This window comes from Lentinus tigrinus, assembly GCF_003813185.1.
Source record: "Lentinus tigrinus ALCF2SS1-7 unplaced genomic scaffold L226scaffold_6, whole genome shotgun sequence".
Classification (NCBI taxonomy): Eukaryota; Fungi; Basidiomycota; class Agaricomycetes; order Polyporales; family Polyporaceae; genus Lentinus; species Lentinus tigrinus.
Genome location: NW_027137915.1, coordinates 1,148,660 through 1,163,561, shown reverse-complemented (window position 1 = coordinate 1,163,561; position 14,902 = coordinate 1,148,660). Strand labels below are relative to the sequence as shown.

Here is a 14,902-nt window from a genome sequence, read left to right as displayed (position 1 = left end):
GCGGCTTCTGTCCTCTACGACCACGACCAACGACCTCCGATATGGTTGCGAGCCCCCGGATTAGTGATCATGAACTCGCTGCTATCAACGCAGCCGCGGTGACGCGGGAATACAACGTCAAGCCACATCTCGGTGAGGATCTCGGCCAGGAACGACGGAGGAAGTACTGAGTTACGACCGGATGCGCAGACTACCGGACAGTATCAGCGGTGAACGGGTGAGTGTGCATATGGATCAATGTGCATATGAGGACGATGGACGTGAACTCCTGTGCAGTCCGCTAGTCGTTCTGGACAATGTCAAGGTGCGTTTCATCCCTATTGGACGCGTCAACCTTCGAGGCTCATTCACGTTCGCAGTTCCCGTCGTACAATGAGATTGTCCAACTGACCCTGCCGGACGGCACGAAGCGTGGAGGTCAAGTGCTGGAAGTGCAGGGCAAGAAGGCGATTGTGCAAGTCTTCGAGGGCACGTCTGGCGTGGATGTGAAGGCGACGCATGTCGAGTTCACCGGTAGCAGCATGAAGCTCCCCGTGGCAGAGGACATGTTGGGTCGTATCTTCAACGGCTCCGGCCAGCCCATTGATAACGGACCGAAAGTGTTTGCGGAGGACTACCTGGATATTAACGGTGCGTGCTCATATCCAATGTTTCTACATTTCCCCTCAACGAGCGAGCGTCCGCTAGGCTCTCCTATCAACCCCTACTCTCGTATATACCCCGAGGAGATGATTCAAACCGGTATATCTACCATTGATGTCATGAACTCTATTGCACGAGGACAGAAGATCCCCATCTTCTCCGCTGCGGGTCTGCCGCACAACGAGGTACGCTGCGGCTCGTGCAACTCAGTGTGGAGTCAACGTGCCAACTCTCTTTCCTCCTAGATTGCGGCGCAGATCGTACGGCAAGCAGGTTTGGTAAAGGGTCCTACGAAGGACGTGCACGACGGCCACGAAGACAACTTCTCTGTCGTGTTCGCCGCCATGGGTGTCAACATGGAGACTGCGCGGTTTTTCAAGCAGGACTTCGAAGAGAACGGCAGTTTGGACCGTGTCACTCTCTTCTTCAACCTTGCAAACGACCCTACAATTGAGCGTATCATCACGCCCCGTCTGGCCCTCACCACGGCGGAGTACTACGCTTACCAACTTGAGAAGCATGTCCTCGTCATCCTCACTGACATGTCATCATATGCAGACGCGCTTCGTGAAGTATGTCTCTCTCCTTTTTGTATGCGCAGTTCGATCTCATTCTTTGCTTCGCTGCCTTCGCGGGATGCAGGTCTCGGCCGCCCGAGAAGAGGTTCCTGGTCGTCGTGGATATCCAGGTTACATGTACACCGACTTGTCCACGATCTACGAACGTGCAGGTCGCGTGCAGGGTCGTAACGGTTCGATCACCCAGATCCCCATCTTGACTATGCCCAATGATGGTGCGTTAGCGTCTCAGTTGCCTCTCCGTTCCGTTCATTCAGCTCGCGCTGGTGTGGCCGCTGACTGACTGACACGCTGCGTTACTCGTGGCTTCCCCCACCAGACATCACCCATCCCATTCCCGATCTCACCGGGTACATCACGGAGGGCCAGATCTTCGTCGACCGTCAGTTGCACAACAGGCAGATATACCCACCGATCAACGTGCTGCCCTCGCTCTCGCGTCTCATGAAGAGCGCCATCGGCGAGAAGCTGACGCGCAAGGACCACGGTGATGTCTCGAACCAGCTGGTGCGTTTTTAACTGCGGCACGATGTGGCAGTGTGTGGCCAGGACTGATACGAGGCCACTTATGCAGTATGCGAAGTACGCTATCGGTCGTGACGCGGCAGCCATGAAGGCTGTCGTCGGTGAGGAGGCGCTTTCGCCAGAGGACAAGCTCGCACTCGAGTTCCTAGACAAGTTTGAGAAGCAGTTCGTGGGTCAGGGTACGTGTCGCGCCCTTTCCTCACAGCATCCTCGTTCTGACACTGGCGCTCTCCACGGTCCTCTTATCTGCACTTCATGTGTGCGCCCTCCGCATGGTGCACGTTACTGCGGCTTCTGTCATTCTCTTCTCCGCACGGGGACGCTCGTCTGCGAACGTCCGCGGATGTAGGCGCGTACGAGAGCAGGTCTATCTTCGATTCGCTGGACCTCGCCTGGTCGTTGCTGCGTATCTTCCCGAAGGAACAGCTTAATCGCATCAGCCCGAAGATCATCGCCGAGTTCTATGGGCGCAAGGCGCGCAAAGCAACGGAGGACGTCAAGGCGCCCGCAGAGGAGAAGCTCGTGGACGACGCATGAGCGCGGGTCCGGAAGGGAAGGAAGTGTCGCAGGTGGTGTGGCGCACGCTATCTCCGTAGATGGGGGCGCGAACGCACGGACTTTTATCCTTGTTGCTGTCAGAGGTCGTAAAGCCGGAGGCAGGAGGCGCAGACGCCACCAGCGACGAACATCTAGCTGCCCATGTCGATGCGACCCTACGCACGTATACGTATACTCTTGTACATACCACCCTCATGACGAAGACGTCTGTTCTATTCTCCCAGGCTCGGTGATTGCGCGTGGTATTGAGGGTCAACGGCCTTCGTGGGATTATCCAACGAGATCCACCTCGAGGTGGTTCCATTGCCGAGCGTGGAAAACGAGGACACAGCGTGGTGGTTCCATGGCTATTGTCCGCGTCGAGGTGGGGTGTCCAGTGTGGCTTGCTGAGCTCCATATGTCAATTAGAATGCAGAGCACAAACACGTTGGGGCCGTGACACACAAAGATTGGCTACGATAAGAGATGTCGCACAACCTCCGTGCTGTGCATGTTCTTGGAGTGTCCACCACCTCACGATGACGCCGCACGCGTACATGGATTCAGCCACTATACGGCACATGCGCTCTGCTTCGTGTGGATGTGCACCCACAACGATCTCTGAACAGTATGCGAGGGGAAGTAGGAGGGCGGACGATTATTTGGCAGCGGTCCCAGTCTGTTGAACACTGAACACACGTAAAGAAACAAGTGGCTACATACGGCCGTTTGCAAACGGCTCCCACACTCTGCAACCGCGACAGATTACACGACGCATACACATACGCGTCGTACGCAGCCGACATCCGGGTGTGACACCTTACGACAACGCTGACTGAGCCAACCGGCCCACCGACTCGAGATGCCGACAGCGAGCTCGCCCAACGATTCGATGCGGGGACCTTCTGGACGGTCCTCCCAGATCTTCATATCCGCGCCTTCTGCAGAGCTTTATCTGCCCCGGGCTCGCTCGGACACAGGACCCAGAACGCGGCTCCCTCTGGGGTTCGTTCTCATGCCAGCGGGGTCACCGTCCAGTGTCCACTGAGGCTCGAGGGTTGCGCATAACTTATCCGAGTCCGAGTCCGCCAGCCTGAGGCTCTCCTGGCAACACCGTGGACGTCGTACCTTGCACCCCAATCCCCCTGGCCTGCCGACGGGCACGCGGGCTTGCCGATCGAAGCAGCCTGTCACGGATACGGATACGGATACGGATGCTGGTAGAAGCGTGGCTGTCTGTCTGTCTGTCTGTCTCGCGAGTCTTGTGTCCTGCATCGCGGGATGCTCGGCGGCTCGACCGGTCGAGGGAACGGCTGCATCCAGAAGCGAGAAGCACAGAACAGGTCCTTGCACGCCGCTAGTGCGCCCCGATGCCCAGGCATAACCAGAGAGCTAGGGGGAGGGGGCTTGAGCATTGTATCACTGAGGACCGTGCCAGTGACCTGTACATCGAGTCGGTCAGCGGCCGCACGTGTTCCTAGCCAGGCCAGAAGGAGGAGCACTGTACCCTGAGCATGCAACTCCGTCTGCGCATGGCGGGTGCGCTCTTGCTTCCCTTCGCGGCGCATCTTGCATCGTGCAGGGCCTATCTGCGGCTGAGAAGCAGGTCCGTGGGAGCAGCGACCTCGCAGAGCGCGGCTCAAGGCCTGGACTCCCCTATAACCGCGCACAGTGCACTCGAAGACCTGGCGGGGCAGAGCACCAGCTGCAGTGAGTGAGAGTACTAGTGACAGGGCGAGATACTGCAAAGTATCCGTGACGTGATAGCAGAGCGAGGTCTTCTTTCTGCTGTCGGGGTCCCACGCAGGCGGGATGTGAATATCGTCTTGTATAGCTCGCGGTTCTCGTGCTGCCCGCGGCGGCGACCCAACAGCAGGTCTGCTGCCAGCGGTCGTGGCTTCGTGGCTTCGTGGCTTCGTGTCTATCATCAGTCGAAGTTCGGAGGGTCGATGCAGCGGGAGAAGTATCAGCCTGCCGCTGCGGCCTGCGGCCTGCGGGGAACGGGGGCCCCCGTCCCTGAGGAGACGAGGCTGAGGACACAACACGATCGTGCGTACGCGCGTGTTCCTCACTTTCCAGCAAGCTGCGACAATTGAACCCTACAATCAGTGTGCCTGCGGCGGAGTCAGGGCCCGAGCGGGCAGGAAGCAGCCGCATGAAACCGCGCCAGAACGAGTGACGCACGGTTTCAGACGCGTGCCCACCTACAGATGCATCGTGACTGTCAGCCTGAGGATGGAGGAGAACCACGATGATATGGAGCTTGCAGATTTTCATCGCGCGGCCTGAGAGCGGCGCGGGAGGGCTAAAGCCGCGCACCAATGCTTCTCTATCAGTGTCCGAGTCCGCTGTGCTGTCGGATGCAGTCTGCTGGAGACAGGCGGACGGATGGATGAATGCGGAGCCTGGCACTTGTCTCGAGTTATCCACCGACCCTGCCCCCCATCACGCTGCCTCATCGCCGATTACGATTGACGTCCCGCCGAGCGGCGACGGTCTGCGGACGCTGGACAGGGAGCAGCAGCAGCAGCAGGTCTAGCTGGCCGCTGGGCCACTCGAGGACAAGGGCTCGCTCAGCGATTTCTCCGATGACCATAGGACCGCCTGCCCCGCCACGCTGCCTCGGGGACTCGGATCTGGCAACGCTGAGTGCGTTCTGAAGGAGACAGAGTTGCGTCAGCCGTCAGCCTGGCCACCTGGCCTGCGCGCCACGCTCCTGAGTCCTGAGTCCGAATTAGTGATCCCTAAACCCTGTCAGTGGGATGTTGCACGCACCTGAACAGGCACCCCGCGCCCGGGCGAGGGGTGCGGTGGTAAATGAAAGCATGGATAGCGTAACGCGTCTGTGCGTGCTGCCGGGGATGCGTCCTAAGCCCTGGCAGGAATTTGGGAGCCTGAGCCTGGGCATGAGCATGAGTCCGGGGACATATGCGTGCAAGTGCAAATGCATAGGCCTGCCGCGGAAGCAAATCTGCTAGTACCAGTGTCAGTGGAAGTCCGGGCTGATTTGTTGATTTGTTGCGGGGTGGGCAACTGGGAAGGGACGCGGAGACGAAGTCGGAAGATGGAGTACCGGTGCCGGCCGCCCACTGCTGCTGCGATATGTCGTCAATCTCTGCATTGAGAAGATGGGAAGACGCGAGACAAATACATAGATAGATCACTGGAACTTAAGACACCGGGCACATAGCCTGCAGCTACGAAACGCTACCGGTCTCAACATGATTGCGAGCGGATGACGTCTCAACGCATGCGCATATAGTACTCGAGCTCGTAAATTAACCGACGGACGGTAATTCTGCGGCCGGCGGCGGTACATTGACGCTGCCTATCCTGTCATCTATGTGTCTGGGAACCTCGGGGGCTGTAACGTGGGACCCACGAAATATCCGCATACTTGCCAGATTAGCGTTGGACGCTGGGATCTTGGCGGCTCGTTCGCAGGCCTGGTGCGGACGCCGTCGGACATTCTATCGTCACTTGATCATGAGTGACAGCACGGAAGGCAGATGGGGACGATGTCCCCGATATCGCTGCGCTGGAGACCGCGGCGCCCCAGGACATGCGAAGACGAACTTGGGGGAGTCGGGAGCGAGGAAGCCGGCCGCAGGAGGGATCCGGCGTCGTATACTTGGAAGGGACAAGAGGCTGAGCGTGCGGGTCGAAGCTGCGACAACGTTGTAGTGGCGTCCGGGTTCGCAGCAGGATCCGGGGAAGACTGCTAGCCTGCGACGGATGAGAAGCCGAAGGATGTGCAGTACGAGACGGAAGCACGAATCGGGATAAAAGGACGAAGTCGAGCTCCGGGTGGCGGCGCTGGAGCCAGCACGATAGCACGAGTCCGGGCCATGGAAGCAGAGCGGCGAGCGAGGGCTCGTGAAGGGACATCGCTCCGCATCTGGCACTCGGGACTGAACTAGTACACACGGTTCATACAAGGGATGAGCGGCGCACCTGCGATGGGCTAGCCTTACGCGGGAACGCGGTGCAGAAGAAGGGATTGTGCGGCAGCGATGGGAAGCTGATACGCACGGGCGATGTGTGCGATGGAATCAGAGTTTTGACACAAGCAAAGTCCGACAGCCTTCGTAGAGGTTCGAAGTCAGCGTCGCTAGATCACGCACGGATCCTGCCTAGCGAACACCTGCCTGCCTCCAACTTACACATGGAAGGGGCCATCGGCGTAGGCTCAGGCTACTGGACGTGGCCGGGTGAGGCTGGAGCTCCACTTGCACGTACACGGAACGTACTAGGAGCGGGAAGAGAGCAGAGAAGACATGCTATTGATGATGGCGCGATGCATCCACGGGATGCCGGACGTGTGGAATTGGAAGTGATAGTGCCCGATGGCGGAGGGTGCTATGAGACAATTGAGCCACATTTGACAGTCACATATAGGTATTCAATGCGCAAGAGCGTTGCGACGGTGCCAAGCTCTGAGCTCTGAATTGAGCGTGTACTGGTTGCGACTTCTGGGACATGGAGAAACGGAACGCGGAGAATTTCTCGTGATACACATGTCTTGTTGGAGCTTGAGAGATGGAAACCAGTGCGGCACAGATGGAAGAAGTTCGGCGTCCGGTAAGCTGGGACCTCGCGGGGTCTTTGTATGGCAATAGGTCTGGACTGGGGCATGGCATGGACAGCAGGATCATATCAGCGAAACAGGACGGTGTGCCACTGCCACTGTGCATGAGATGGATGGGATCAGAGTATCAGCGGGCGTTCTACAGCCGGCGGATCGCAGAGAGACAGAGAAGGCAGGGGGATATGACGTGCGTGGCAGAGAGGGCAGGCATATGAACCTGGTGGGCTGCAGGAGGCGGTAGGGTTTGAGACAGGAGAGCCGGGCGCCTCGGCGGGTGCAGTAAGTGTGCGAATGCGGAAGAGAGGATACCGAACGCTCCGGAACGCTCGCAGGCAGAATGCGAATGCGAAAGGGGAAAGGACGGGGGCAGTCTGTGGTAGGGCGGCGCAGGCCACGGCCGCGGCGGCTGGAGGGACACGAGCCGGACCGGGAGAACAAGAGAAGAGGGTTTGGGCCGCTGCATTAGGAGACGGGAGCCTCATGTCGATGGGATATCTCAAATGAAAGATTGGCAGCTGGAGACGGTCTGAGTCTCGTGGACAGCGCGCGCGGGAGGGACGTCGACCCCAGCGGCGACTGCGCACACCGCAAGTTCAGCGGGGTGGTGGGCAGCGGGGAGCGCATGCGCACTGTCCGCACGGCGGGCTGGCGGGAAGTGCGCGCAAGAGGCCCAGGGACCATGGACGGCGTGCATCTGCTGCCTCCTGGTGCATCTGATTGGACTCTTACGTACTCGTCCCCGGCTGGCCTCAGCGAGCTGCGCCGTGCAGTATCCTCGCCTCAACGTGGTGATCGTGCGGCAGGGGCGTGTGAAGTGGGCAGAACATATCCATATGTCCTCGATTCGTCCTCGATTACAGTCTTTGGGAGCCTGAAAGGACACAAAGCATGGCTGCGTGCTTGGGCCGTGCAGCGTCGCGAGTCGCGAGTGGGTCCATGTGGACAATATTATTATGACCGGCTGCTGGCCACGGCGCGTCAAGCCTGATCGGGCAAGAGCAGTGACACGCGGCGGGAGTCTCAGACTCAGAGACAAGCTCGGGCTCTGCGCGGGTATTGTGCAGCTCGCGGGGGCAAGACACGCTGGCATCGGCGGGAGAATGGACGGCTTGTGTACGCTGCAGATTATGCAAACGAAGGCCGCACAAAGGGGCAGCGCGGAGGGAGCCCGAGTGCGAGTCGCTGAGGCTCGCCTTATGGCAGCGTGTTCCTCAAGCGGGCTGCTACCACGCGTTCCTCCTCGCCTCCCTAAATATGGTCGGTCATATCCTTCTTCCCCTCCCGTATCTTCCTCCCCGTCCTCCCTCCCATGGACGACCTTGCCCACGAGTCCCGCCCCATCCACTCCCTCAACCGCAAACGCAAGGCCGACCAGGACGACCACAATGTCAACCCCGCCCCCCAGGACTCCGTCAACAACCCCGAACCCATGCTCATCGACGTCCAGGCAACTCCCAGGTGTCCTGCCGACGCTTCCCCCGCTCCCCCCGCCGCCCCGTGGCCCATAGCACGCGCCAGGCAAGGTATGACTCCTTCTTGGCCCTCCCATTCATCCCCATCCTGCCCGCCCCCCGCCGCCTTTCTTCCCCAACGTGCCCGCGAAGGCCAGCCTTCGCCCAAACGCCTCCGCATTGAGATACCCACCACTCCGCCAGGCTCCCCACACCGCCCCCGACGTGGCCAACGCCAGGCCTCCTCGCGTCACCTCGGTCGACAGCGTCGTGCGGGTGAAACCCGCGACACTGGCATTGTCTCTGCCACAGAACCAGGTCCCAGCAGAGGCTCTCTCTTGCGCACCGCTAGTCTTCCCGCTCTCCCTTCTTCTCGCTCCGTGCCCGTCTCTCCTATCGAGCCCACCGTTGTTTCGCCGCATATACCCCCTCACCAACCACCCATAAACAGAGAGACCCTGAAGGAGCTTGATCTCGAAGCGATACTCCGCAATCCCCAGCTTCGTCAGTTCCACTTCATTCCTCACCTACCATCCTTTTCCATTCTCATCCATGTACGTTCATTGTAGGCCATGACCTGTTGTTCGATTCCGGACTCCAGTTCCGTCCCACCTCCAGTCGCCGCAAGCGCGATCTTGCCGACAACTACTGGCTCGCGATCGTCCGTGAGCTCGAGTGCGGATGCACCTGTACCACTCTCGACGGTAACGGACGTCTCGCCGAGCGCCGCTGTGCCTGCGGCGTGCTCTCGCTCCCGACCGAGCGGCCCATGCTCGCCTTCTCGACTGGGAACATGCTGACCGTCCGCACGCCATCGCGCATCCGGCCCCTTCTGCAGGAGCTGCTCGAAGTCCTGGTGTCAATCATCCAGCCTCTGCAGCAGCCTAGCACCCGGCCGCCGGAGCTTCTGTTCCCGCCGCCCCCTCAGCACCCGCAATTCCAGCAGAATATTGCGCATGTGGCGCTCCTCCGACAGCTTCTCGACCCTGACTTGATTCAGCAGGAGGTCGACCATGGGCTGTTCGACCCGTCAGGTGTGTTCCAAGCGATTGGTGACATCATTCGCTGCCACTGCGCCCCGATGCGCGACGCCGCCGTCGACCAAATGGTCGCGCTCGCACGAAGCTGCGCTCCGGGAGGTGCTGGGACCAAGTTGGACGCGGTGCGCGCGATTAGGATGTGCTTCGAGATCATGGAACTGATGAAGCTCGTGAGTGTTTGCGTTGTTCGTGCCTGATCGTGGACATGTCTGATGTGTGGTGCTCCTTAACTCCGTGACCGCGCCTCTCGTGTCCCTCTGCCGGTGGGGACATCAATTCCGTGTGGCCTTAGGACGTGGCAAACCACCAGCTGCAGACGCTCCGCCCCTATCTCGTCAGGACCGCCGCTCAATACGAGATCAGGACGTTCCAGGAAACCCGGAACATTGGCCAGCCGACGAAGCTGCAGGCGACGCGCGCGTGGCTGAGGACTGCCCACCGCGATCTGGAGAGCAGCAGCTCCTCCGTGCTTTCTAAGCGGTTCTTGCACCCGCAGGTCTCCCGGCAGAGCCGCACAACCATCGCTCTCGTGAAAGCCGTGGTCAACCTGATCTTCGACCCTCCTGCACCCCCTGCCCCTGTGCAGCCGTCCCCACCCGCATCTGCACCCGCTTCGACAGCGTCGACACCGACGATCACTTCGGCCCCTCCGCTCACCAGCTCGCGCTCCCATGGCTCGAGCAGCTCCAGCCATAGCTCGTCGAGCTTCGCGGGCTACCCCGAGACGTTCTTCCTCGACTACGGCCGGCTTGCGACGCTGAGCACGGACGCGTCCGATTTCACCGCGCTTTACATGCTGCTCATGCTCTACCGCCAGCTCGTGCACTCGCACATGCACCGGCAGTCGCGGACACCTGCAAGTACCCTCGTGTCGAACGACGAGCTTCTCCGGCTCAAGAAGGAGATCTGGGAGATAGGGCCGTCACACCTCGGCCTGTGCTTCATGCAAAATCGCCCCCGAGCGAGCGGCAGCCACCATCATAGCAGCGGCAGCGGTAGCAGCAGTCGGTCGTCGAGTAGGCACGAACGGAATGAGCGAGATCGTGAGGCCGAGTTGCGCAAATGGCGGTCGGATATTGGGGATGTCGTCCTCCAGGTTACACGGCGTGCGACGGAACCCCGATTACCACAAGAGTCAACGGACAGCAAGAGCTCGAGTGAGCTGAAGGCTCCTGATGCACATGTGCTCGGCTTGGCAAACAGCTGGACGGAGAGCAACCTCCGGGCTGGCTCCCCCCTCAGCGTGATCCTCAAGAAGCGCATACGGGAGAGCGTCGAGGAGGCCGTGCTCAACATCGTCCTCCCGTCATCCTCGCCGTGCGCGTCGAATCCCTCCCCATCCTCATCCTCAACGTCCACACCACAGAGCCAAAATGATACCACGCCGACCTCGAGCGGGCTCGAGCCGCTCATGCCGGAGATCCGGCACCTCGCAGAACGTGCGGCGAAACTGGTGACCATCCACGGGAACGTCTACGGGGCGCTGTACTCGCTGCCGTCGTTCTTGACACGAGAAGACGACGACGCGGAGGTGGTCGCCCTTGCTGCCGAGGCTGCCGCTGTTCCCGCTCCTGCTGCGTTCCCTGTTCCTGGTCCCGTCTCGACATCGACATCTGGCCCCGCACCGGTGGCGCGGTCGTCATAGCCATACCTCCGTCTGTCTGCATTCTGGCGCGGCGCGTCGAGCTGCATATACATTCTAAACAACCTTCGTGTATATGCGTGCTTGTTAGCCTTCCGCGGACGTGGCGATTGCTCGTGGATTGCCTCTTCGCTCCGACGTTCCCTGTTACCCCGTTACCCCGTTATCTCGTCTACGACCCACCCCCCCTCCTGCGACTATGACTATGGGTCCCGGTATGCCGCATGCCACTGCGTCTCGTCTATGTCACCAACCATCCGCGCTCAAACCTTCCATTGTCCACTAATCCCGTTCTCTTACGCATTCACGCATTCCGCTTGCATTCGTCTGCTGCAGTACTAGTTGCTTTCCTCGCATTTTGCGTTGTCTGCGTTCGTGCGCTCTCACGATCCGTCCGTTACATCCCCCCCCCCCTTCTTCCTGGTCTCCGCCGTAATGAACTGATGAACTACTACATTTCCTTCCTCGGCTGTACATACAACCTCGTTACCCCCGTCTTCCTCCTCCTCGCTTTATCTCTCTTGCGCGCTGCCTGCTGCTCTTCCTCTCCTCTCTATCCCCCTCCTACCTTTTCCTTCCGTCGTAGCAAGTAATTACCGTGCCTCCTGTGGATAGTAATGAAATGAAAGAAGTCAAGAAGCCATGCCTCTCCCCTGCTAGCGCTGCTCAGCGTTCGAGAATCCGAGAATCGCGAGCCGACTGAGAACTTGGAACCACCCAGCCCTCTCTGCTGTTCAAGATGTCGTCGAGAGTTGTCCGAGTCCGGGAGATTACGATCCGCGATTCCTTCGAGAGGCTTGGCCGTGACGAACGTTCATGGCACTGCGCGCCCAGATATCCATGCATATGCATCCCGGGTGGCCAGGGGCGGCATGCAGCATGCATGCGCACACACCGTGCCGTTTCGTCCTGGCTTCCTGTGAGCATTCCAAACTGCGCCGGGCTGGCTCGGTCGGTAGTACTGCTCTCTACTGCCAGGGTCCAGGGATGTTCATGTTATTTTCCGAAGTAGTACTAGTGGCCTACGACCGACGGGCCTGTGGCCCGCGCAGTGCCAGTGAGCGCCCGCCGTACTGTAGCCGGTAGGACGTCTCGACGTTCATTCGGAGCATACTTGTCCCCTGTCCTGCCTGTTCGCCAAGTCTCGAGACCTGCCTCCAGGCTTGAGTGTTACCTCAGCCGGCATGCGCAGCAGAGGCGATCGGGGTCACGGACTCACGGTGCAGTGTCAATGTGCACGCCGTCGACGGTGCGACTCGCGAGCTTTCTGATTGCGGACAGATGAGACGTTCTATGGCGCTACATCACTGGCATTTCTGTGGGATGAACGGCGCGCCGCCATGCGGACGACATGAGTAGGGTACGTATACGAGTTCCCGCTGCTCAGTGAGGCTTCGTAATAAGGAAGGATGTAGAGTACGTACGAGTGCGCCCATGGGCGCGTCCGAAGCCTCTTCTGAGTCTGGGGCGGGATGCTCATTGCGGACGGCAACTTGACCGATCGACCGTACACCTACCGCCTAATCCTTACCTCAACGTCCTCCAGGTTCACATCATCCGAATCCAGTCAGGTGTCTCGACCCACCGTTTGACCAGCTGCAGTTTCGTTTTCTCGGCGTCATTCTATCTCCCTTTCCTTTCCGTGAGGTTCGAAAAATATATGGCCGGCGATCACTCGTCGACCGTCGTCCAAGGTCGCCCAGCCTTGCACTCATCGCCCGCTGTCGAAACGATTATCGTGTGCCGGTCATTGCTGCCTGTCTTCCCCGAGATTATCTCCCGCGAGACTCAAGCTATGCGGAGCGCCAAAATTCGTTCGGAGCGTGGTGCAGCCTGAGGCGGGTGGTGTTCATGAGCACCTCCGACCTCCCACACTCTCTTCCCAGGTGGCTCACCGTCAAGATCTCTCACCGGCACCCAGCACTGGCCTCCCAACGCCTCACGGCTGAGCCATGTCAGATCCTGCAACTCAGACGAAGATGCAGAAGGGGATCAAGACTAAGGCTCCTCAGCCTGAGGATGTCCATCGCTCCGAAGACAGTCTCCGCCCCTCGGAGAGGCCGACCAAGCGCCGCGCACCCGATGGTGGTTTCACCGTACCAGGCAGGACCAACGTGTCAAAGAGTCCAGTTCCGCTTCACCGTTCTCGCGATGAAATCAGCGCCGAGGCTGAGTAAGTTGTTCAGAACTTCTCCTCCGAATCGATATTTGATAGCTAAGGGTAGCCTACCAGCTTGTTTGATATGATTGCGCAGTGGAGGAGAGGCGAGGCCTTGAAGAAATATGTTGCAAATTCGTGAGTCCCTTCTATGCATACCAATGTCACTGGTTCTTACACATGACCCATGTAGGAAAGCTCACTTCATCCGACTCCGGCAGGATCTCCACCTGGATTTTGCGAGCATTCTCGACGAGAGCATCTGTGTCCGCCCCGTTGACGAGCGCATCTATTATCCGGCATACAACTCCCTACTCACCGCCATGTTCCCCTGTAGCCTCGGGTTCGAAGTCTCCGCAGAGGCTATGCCCACTGGCTTGCCCAAACAGGAGTCCAGGGACATGCCAGTGGGTGTGTTCTACCGCGTACGTCAGCAGAAAATCCCCATGGCTTTCGTCGAGATCAAATTACGCGCCCACGCCCTCTCCGCCGAAACTCGACAAAAGGCCGACGCGCAAGTCCGCCAGCGGTTCAACCAGATCATCTCATACCTCCGTGAACAGGTAGCCGACACCATGTGTCCCCCACGTATCTTCGCAATATCCGCGTTGGGTCTGCAAGTTCGCTTCTACGCCGCGACGGTCGGCAAGTCCGGCGAGCCCATCATCATCGAACCCCCTCCCGGCCCCCCCATTAACAAGTACCTCTTCGATCCGCACGAGTACGACCACTGGAAGCTCTCCATCATGGACAGTCTTTGTGTCAGCACACTGAAGAGCATCCGTAGTGACGTCCTCCGGTACTCCAATGCGATTCGGGCACCCACTGTCCCGACCGCGAAGATGGAGAAGCTTATGGCGCTGCCGAAGATGCAGGAGCTGAAGGCGCAGCACGAGGCCAGGATGATGGCTATAGAGATCGACGCCGCGAGGAACAAATCGATCTCTCTGAGGAACGAACTCATACCTGGGACCTCCCGCTTCGCCTCGCCTGTGACTTCCGCCTCGGGCGAAGGATCTGCGTTTGTCCGGGTTGGTGCACACTTCCAACCTGCTCCCAATCACAGGAGGGAGGACGATGTGTTTGCAGGCAAGTATCTGGCGCAAGATGAGTTCGAGAAGTTGGGCCTGTCGCCACCGGCCAAAGGATACATAGAGGGTATGCGTGTGGACCTTTACACACTTCTCGAGGACTTGCCCGAGGAGCACGACGACGACCGCGAGGACACCAAGGGATTGTTTTCGGAAGATGGTGAGGAAAGAGCTGTCTCGGATCAGGTGCCCTGCTAAGGTTCGACGTTTCAACACTGGACGTTAAATGTCTGTTCGTTTGATTTGTTGGTACAACTTTCCGAATATCTTGTGATGGTCTGGGTACAGTGCATGACATTCACTATGTACTCGTACAAGCCAACGAAACTGAGGCCGACAAAACATGTTGATATACTCATGACTCATATGTGTAGCCACCGTTTGCTATTATACAGTCGCTTCGACTCTGGTGCGATACCTAACTTCAACGTTGTCAACACCTCGATACCTTGGCTGAGGACTTTCTCCGAGATCGTGTGATGCTGTACCTGGCAATTGTCGAACCTTGACAAGTGAGGCCTGATTCGGGGAGTCCGCGATGATAGAGACGGAGACCTGACTCCCTCTCCAAGTGCGATATCACACTGCACTCTCATCGTTGTCAGGTGGAAGTTGACAACCGCACGGAGCCCCTCTCGGCGGGGAAATGG

At 59.1% G+C, this 14,902-nt stretch overlaps 7 protein-coding genes across 7 annotated transcripts; 4 read left to right on the top strand and 3 right to left on the bottom strand.

Annotated features, from left to right (window-relative positions):
* Nucleotides 1-41: 41 nt before the first annotated feature.
* Nucleotides 42-2,545, top strand: L226DRAFT_482529 (V-type ATPase; the record flags this gene model as incomplete). The annotated part of the gene is made up of 10 exons (XM_067676974.1): nucleotides 42-132; nucleotides 190-217; nucleotides 277-304; nucleotides 360-630; nucleotides 688-827; nucleotides 888-1,214; nucleotides 1,285-1,435; nucleotides 1,540-1,727; nucleotides 1,795-1,924; nucleotides 2,095-2,545. The coding sequence occupies 10 exons, from the start codon at nucleotides 42-44 to the stop codon at nucleotides 2,280-2,282; spliced, it is 1,542 nt and encodes a 513-aa protein (XP_067538362.1). The 3' UTR covers nucleotides 2,283-2,545.
* A 735-nt stretch (nucleotides 2,546-3,280) lies between these two features.
* L226DRAFT_332046 (uncharacterized protein) lies at nucleotides 3,281-4,371 on the bottom strand. The gene has a single exon (XM_067674009.1). The coding sequence runs from the start codon at nucleotides 4,208-4,210 to the stop codon at nucleotides 3,473-3,475; it is 738 nt and encodes a 245-aa protein (XP_067538361.1). The 5' UTR covers nucleotides 4,211-4,371; the 3' UTR covers nucleotides 3,281-3,472.
* A 1,218-nt stretch (nucleotides 4,372-5,589) lies between these two features.
* Nucleotides 5,590-6,235, bottom strand: L226DRAFT_532557 (uncharacterized protein). The gene has a single exon (XM_067680284.1). The coding sequence runs from the start codon at nucleotides 6,168-6,170 to the stop codon at nucleotides 5,688-5,690; it is 483 nt and encodes a 160-aa protein (XP_067538360.1). The 5' UTR covers nucleotides 6,171-6,235; the 3' UTR covers nucleotides 5,590-5,687.
* A 754-nt stretch (nucleotides 6,236-6,989) lies between these two features.
* On the bottom strand, nucleotides 6,990-7,689 carry L226DRAFT_532556 (uncharacterized protein). Its single transcript, XM_067680283.1, has one exon. The coding sequence runs from the start codon at nucleotides 7,331-7,333 to the stop codon at nucleotides 7,010-7,012; it is 324 nt and encodes a 107-aa protein (XP_067538359.1). The 5' UTR covers nucleotides 7,334-7,689; the 3' UTR covers nucleotides 6,990-7,009.
* A 330-nt stretch (nucleotides 7,690-8,019) lies between these two features.
* Nucleotides 8,020-11,117, top strand: L226DRAFT_332052 (Tcp11-domain-containing protein). The gene is made up of 3 exons (XM_067674010.1): nucleotides 8,020-8,825; nucleotides 8,891-9,531; nucleotides 9,654-11,117. Exons 1-3 carry the CDS (start codon nucleotides 8,180-8,182, stop codon nucleotides 11,004-11,006), a joined length of 2,640 nt encoding a protein of 879 aa, XP_067538358.1. The 5' UTR covers nucleotides 8,020-8,179; the 3' UTR covers nucleotides 11,007-11,117.
* L226DRAFT_332037 (uncharacterized protein) lies at nucleotides 11,117-11,727 on the top strand. The gene has a single exon (XM_067674008.1). The coding sequence runs from the start codon at nucleotides 11,228-11,230 to the stop codon at nucleotides 11,594-11,596; it is 369 nt and encodes a 122-aa protein (XP_067538357.1). The 5' UTR covers nucleotides 11,117-11,227; the 3' UTR covers nucleotides 11,597-11,727.
* A 1,012-nt stretch (nucleotides 11,728-12,739) lies between these two features.
* Nucleotides 12,740-14,654, top strand: L226DRAFT_558860 (uncharacterized protein). Its single transcript, XM_067683263.1, has 3 exons — nucleotides 12,740-13,176; nucleotides 13,237-13,299; nucleotides 13,355-14,654. Exons 1-3 carry the CDS (start codon nucleotides 12,956-12,958, stop codon nucleotides 14,448-14,450), a joined length of 1,380 nt encoding a protein of 459 aa, XP_067538356.1. The 5' UTR covers nucleotides 12,740-12,955; the 3' UTR covers nucleotides 14,451-14,654.
* The last annotated feature ends 248 nt before the right edge of the window (nucleotides 14,655-14,902 follow it).

Bases quoted from the DNA above. Each gene is read 5' to 3' on its own strand.
- L226DRAFT_332046 (XM_067674009.1), bottom strand. From the start codon at position 4,210: ATGATAGACACGAAGCCACGAAGCCACGAAGCCACGACCGCTGGCAGC.
- L226DRAFT_558860 (XM_067683263.1), top strand. From the start codon at position 12,956: ATGTCAGATCCTGCAACTCAGACGAAGATGCAGAAGGGGATCAAGACT. The intron at 13,177-13,236 runs GTAAGTTGTTCA...GTAGCCTACCAG, and splicing joins GAAATCAGCGCCGAGGCTGA to CTTGTTTGATATGATTGCGC. The intron at 13,300-13,354 runs GTGAGTCCCTTC...TGACCCATGTAG, and splicing joins AAGAAATATGTTGCAAATTC to GAAAGCTCACTTCATCCGAC.
- L226DRAFT_532557 (XM_067680284.1), bottom strand. From the start codon at position 6,170: ATGTCCCTTCACGAGCCCTCGCTCGCCGCTCTGCTTCCATGGCCCGGA.
- L226DRAFT_332052 (XM_067674010.1), top strand. From the start codon at position 8,180: ATGGACGACCTTGCCCACGAGTCCCGCCCCATCCACTCCCTCAACCGC. The intron at 8,826-8,890 runs GTCAGTTCCACT...CGTTCATTGTAG, and splicing joins ACTCCGCAATCCCCAGCTTC to GCCATGACCTGTTGTTCGAT. The intron at 9,532-9,653 runs GTGAGTGTTTGC...GTGTGGCCTTAG, and splicing joins TCATGGAACTGATGAAGCTC to GACGTGGCAAACCACCAGCT.
- L226DRAFT_332037 (XM_067674008.1), top strand. From the start codon at position 11,228: ATGCCACTGCGTCTCGTCTATGTCACCAACCATCCGCGCTCAAACCTT.
- L226DRAFT_532556 (XM_067680283.1), bottom strand. From the start codon at position 7,333: ATGCAGCGGCCCAAACCCTCTTCTCTTGTTCTCCCGGTCCGGCTCGTG.